Here is a 5,000-nt window from a genome sequence, read left to right as displayed (position 1 = left end):
CAAGTAATATATCATATCATATCCGACCTCTATTCTGAAAGATCTCGTACAGTATCCGGAAGAAAGAAAACTCAATTCCACCAGAACTCAGCCATGACGCAGTATGCGCGTCCTCGGATTTGACGCAAGCGCTGCGAGGATGCAGTATACGCGTCCTCGTGTTGAAGGGGTTAACCCATTTGCACCGGATAATGTAATATCAAATCATGGGAATATTTCGCTCCCATTGAATGACATTCTATCACATCATGATCTCTTCTTCAAACCCGTTTTACATCATTACATATGTATATACTTATAGCAGTTCCACTTTTCTTCACCTGTGAAAAAACTGTAAACTAATACAAAAATCTCTGTATATCAACCCATTGAATCAGGCGGGTGAAAAGCAATATGAGAAACGCTCTGAGAGGCGCAGTTCAGCATAATGCAGCACATCATCAGGCTGGGAGAGATCTTGCACTGGTCACTGCACGCACTTATTACCTAGTCGGCAGGAGCAGCATTAGGCAAATATAAGCCCTGGCAGGAATGGTTAAGAGACCTATCCTCATACTCACATGTTATTCCTGTGGCAGCACATTGCCAACGTAAGCAGGGCCAAGAGCACCAGCATCACAACAAGAGGGATGAGGATGGTGTGCACCACGTCCAGAGTGTAAGACCGTTTTGTAATCTGGAAAATTGCATGGATGAAGCAATGCCAGGATTAGGATTATTTTTGTTGCTTTTTTTTTTATCCTTTTGTCTTTATTATTTTAATTACTATTATCATACTATAAGACTTACTTTGCACAGCATATATGCAACCCACAATGAAACATGTAAACAAAAAAATAAGCCAAAGAAAAGATGGCCTATTCTTTCTTGTCTTCAAACCATACTTCTCAGCTTTTGTATTTATCCTGATCATTATAAAAAATTGTAGATTCAATATCATCCTAAATTTAGAGTGACAATTTCTAAGTAAACTACATATCCAATTCCATACAAGACTATGAGCCAAACCAAAAAAACATATAGAAGGCAAGCTGTTCACCTCAACTTGCACTACCATAATCATACCTGCTCCCGGCTGCGAAGGTATACCCTCCCCTCATTCTCCAGGGCTGAGATCACTGGGGACCTATGCCCTTCCTCATGATCACGAGAATCATCATGTCCACCATATATCAGGTCATCACTGTTGTCATACTGTAACAAGTTAAAGTAAAATGAATAATAATGATAATAGTAATGATAATAATAATAATAACAAATATAAATCAACTTCCTTTTATTGCTTTAGAAGTATCTCCCCAAGTTCACTAAAAAGGTGATGACAAATAAAAATCAATTCACACATAATAAATGCCATAACTGTATAAAAAAAAATAGATAATTCACACTTATCAGACTACAGACACAATATTTAATAACAGTTCAATACCCTCCACTAACTTCAACTTACCAACTTGAAGCTGCACCAGTCGACAGCAAAGTTCTTCTTGCGGAAGAAGCGCTCGTAAGACGTTTTCTTGAAATACGGCGGGCAAGGATGGTGGATCCAGAGAGGCTTGACCTCCTGTTCTAGACGATAAAGAGATGACGAAAATCTTGCTGAGCTCCCATATCCTATGTAAACTCTGGGGATATGAAAGATATATGGAATGTGGTGGAATATCTACAAATGATAGCTAAAGCTATGGAAATTCTGTGTAGGAAAAAATCTAGTACAGAGAATATACTAGATGGTCTACAATTTTTTCATTCTATTTATCATTTTCTTTGTTTATCTTCTGAGATAGAATTAGATACATTTAAAACCAAAAATATACATGGTGGTGTGTATTTATTGATTTTCAATTTCTTAAGTGTTATTATTGGTTGGGTCAAAAGCAATGTAACTGCATGAATCTATAGTAATTACAACCGTGCTTTTCACAAACTCTTGTATCCTAAGAGTCAATTACTCCTTCTACTAAGCAAGAACAACTTCCTTTGGAAATTTCCATATAAAAACATGTCCATCTTACTCCAAGAAGGAAAAAGAGAATATATACCAAAAATGTATAACACCAACTTCAACATGAACACCCATCCATTCGGATAAAACTGATCTTACCCTTCCCTCTCGTCGGGTCTGGCAGGCAAGCGATCACCCTTCTGGGTGGCTGAGGCTAAGTATGTCACATTGAGGTCAGCAGCACTCTCTTCCCAGAGGTCTTCTGTCATAACCGACATCAGCTTCTCCCAGCCTCTGCCAACCAACATTTCTTCTACGTTCATATTTGTGACTTTGAAGCGCACCTCATAAGGCTTACCTAAGGAATAATCCCAATCAATATACAATTTTATTTTATCCAATTTTTCCCCACTACTACATAGTTATCATATTTGTCAGTATTTCAAAAACATGGAGAACAAGTTACAGGACATACGTGGCTGTTCCAAAACATCTACATTGTACACCCTGTGTGAGGTGTTATATGTACCCTTGTCTCTTTCCACCACTTCCAGCTGGAAATATAATATAAGTTATCATAAGTTCCCATACATTTTATTATTCATTTTTAACTAAATATACATGACTTGATTTTTCTTCTTCTTTTGCTTCTAGGGATAAATATGGGGGAATTCTTCAATTAAGTCTCCAGTAACTAAATCGTTAGCTGAGGAATTGGGCCTTCTCTAAATACAAGATTCATAAACAATGAAAAAGTATTTCAAGCTTTTGACATACAAATTGTTTACTAATTATTTCTAATAATTTATCTTTTTCTATCAAATATAGGAGCAAGAACTACAATAAACAATGTAATACTGGACAAAAGCACAAATGATAATAATAACTAGTAACTTGCATAAAACAAGCATTGTTGAAAGCAAATAAACTAACTGAACATTTGGTTTCAGTAAACACACAAAAAAGTAATTAAATGTAGTACTAAATAAAAACACATGCTTTTTTGAAATATGAGTAATGAACAATTAATCACGTACATCTATGAAACAGTTGTTTACTGGTGCTGGAAAGGAATTGAATTATTTGTTTGAGGAGTACTATTGTCAGAAAACTATACTACACAACAATAAAAAAAAGTGGGTAGAAGAAAGAAAAAACATGCAATGTTGAACATATATTATTAAGGGGAGGGGACAAAAAAATGTAATAATGAAATCTGCAGATAAAATCACTTTTGCCATCTATTGTACTACAAAGACCTGAGTACAAAAATGCCATATAATGTGTGCCCACAGAATAAAAAAATAAGGAAGACTCAAAATATTAAGTAAACAAGTGGAAAAATATAATGAAGTTTCATCATGAGTAACTTAACCCACACAAACGGTGTGGTATACAGCATACGTACCGCAAAGGGCAATGTGGCCAGCCCCGGCGGCACATTGTGGGGCCAGCTATCAATTGATTAGGGCCTAATATTCGAAACCGCCCATTGGGGGACATTCGCTATAGATCCCGTCCCCTCGGGGGGTTAATTATGACAATTTCCACATATCATCTTTTATGTGTTAACCCACTAACAACAGGGTAGATTCGTCTGTGCCTGGTCATCTCATCGGGGTATTTCACAGCTCACAGGACCAGCACCCTGGGCTATTTGTGCACTGAGGCAGTGACCAGCCACTACATGCCCCGTCAACTGGCGTGAAGGCCAGACAATGCCATGACTTGATGTTCACGTCATCCGGCAGGATGACCAGCCAAGTCATGACGTAAATATCACATCATCCATCATTAAGGGGTTAAGGAACTAAGCAAGTGACTAATGTAAAGACAAAATTTTCAAAATCAGTTGACCATAAGAGTTTAAAATTTGTCTAGAGTAATATCATTCCAACTTAGATACCCAATAAATTATAAAATTTATTAACAAATAACATGTAACAAAATCACTTCAATTTTCAAAACAAATTAGAAGAATTTAAAACTCTTAAATCAAGACACATTTAGCTGGTGACAAATTTCTACTACAGTAACCATCTACATGCCAAGTTCACACAAAAATAGAAAAAAAACAATATACTCAAACTAAAACCTCTACCTTCAAGCAAGTTTGTCTCAGAAGTTTGGTCATCCATTAATGTTTCCATAATGCATGCTCACAATTAGCAAAAAATTTCTTTTTAAAAAATAATAAAAGAAATATTCAAAAATTTAGATAAAATATCTCCTGGAACAAGCACCACTCACTTGAAATTCTGAAATGCCATCAGGTGGCACTCCATAAACAAACCCAGCATGATTAGCAGGAGAGTATGAGTAGTGTAGCCAGCTTGGGAGGTCTGGCATATTTAATAGGCTCGGACGGTAAGTGACATCTGGGAGGAGCAGAGATGATACAAGTTTCAAGTAATTTATATCTACTTGGGTTTTCACTTATCAGGTTGACTTCCAAAATGTAGGAGAGGTATTAACCTTGCACAATTAGCAACCTTCATGACTGTGAATGGTGAAATATTAAGTGCCCTCTTGGATTCAGACAGCACTCATAGTTACATTAGTGAGAGAGTTGTGTTGGAAATAAAAGTAAATATTCATCCATCTAATAAATTCATCTCTATGACTCAGAAAACTTTAATCACTAGTTTTCAAAGATATGCGGACCCAACCCAACGTCACAATAGTCAGTCATATGTTGCTGCATGACTTGGCTTATCACAGGACCAATGTTCTGACCTAAAATTTGCTAGGATTTTCAGCTCCAAAATCTAAGAGTGAAGTCTGAATATGGAATGCTCTTATCTGAACTTATAGTGAATGGTGTTGATCATTACTATACACAAACAGCAGCAAAAATAGAAGAGCCATAATTTTTTCCATATTCATCTTCTGTAAACTGTAAACCAATTGTTGGCAAATCTTGACATCTAGCAAAGAAGATCAGGACCTTTTTTTCCAGAAAGAAAAATTAAGAGCATATCACCATAGTAAGTTCAAGCAGCAGTAATGATAATAAATCAATACACAAAATTGAATGTTTACCCGACAATAAGAA

At 36.3% G+C, this 5,000-nt stretch overlaps 1 protein-coding gene across 2 annotated transcripts in view; it reads right to left on the bottom strand.

The window, feature by feature from the left end:
* Positions 1-5,000, bottom strand: part of Scgalpha (sarcoglycan alpha) — a 25,196-nt gene that overhangs the window by 11,677 nt on the left and 8,519 nt on the right. For both annotated transcript variants that reach the window (XM_043037995.2, XM_043037996.2), the window contains exons 3-8: positions 4,196-4,323; positions 2,421-2,499; positions 2,105-2,303; positions 1,451-1,625; positions 1,066-1,194; positions 561-676 (exon numbers count right to left, since the gene is read on the bottom strand). In XM_043037995.2, coding sequence (XP_042893929.1) covers positions 561-676; positions 1,066-1,194; positions 1,451-1,625; positions 2,105-2,303; positions 2,421-2,499; positions 4,196-4,323 — 826 coding nt within the window. The remainder of the gene's footprint in view (positions 1-560; positions 677-1,065; positions 1,195-1,450; positions 1,626-2,104; positions 2,304-2,420; positions 2,500-4,195; positions 4,324-5,000) is intronic.

Source organism: Penaeus japonicus, unplaced genomic scaffold (assembly GCF_977035675.1).
Source record: "Penaeus japonicus unplaced genomic scaffold, GWHDUDI00000001_assembly GWHDUDI00000030, whole genome shotgun sequence".
Taxonomy (NCBI): domain Eukaryota; kingdom Metazoa; phylum Arthropoda; class Malacostraca; order Decapoda; family Penaeidae; genus Penaeus; species Penaeus japonicus.
Note: the sequence above shows the minus strand (reverse complement) of the source record. Positions and strands in the feature narration are given on the sequence as shown.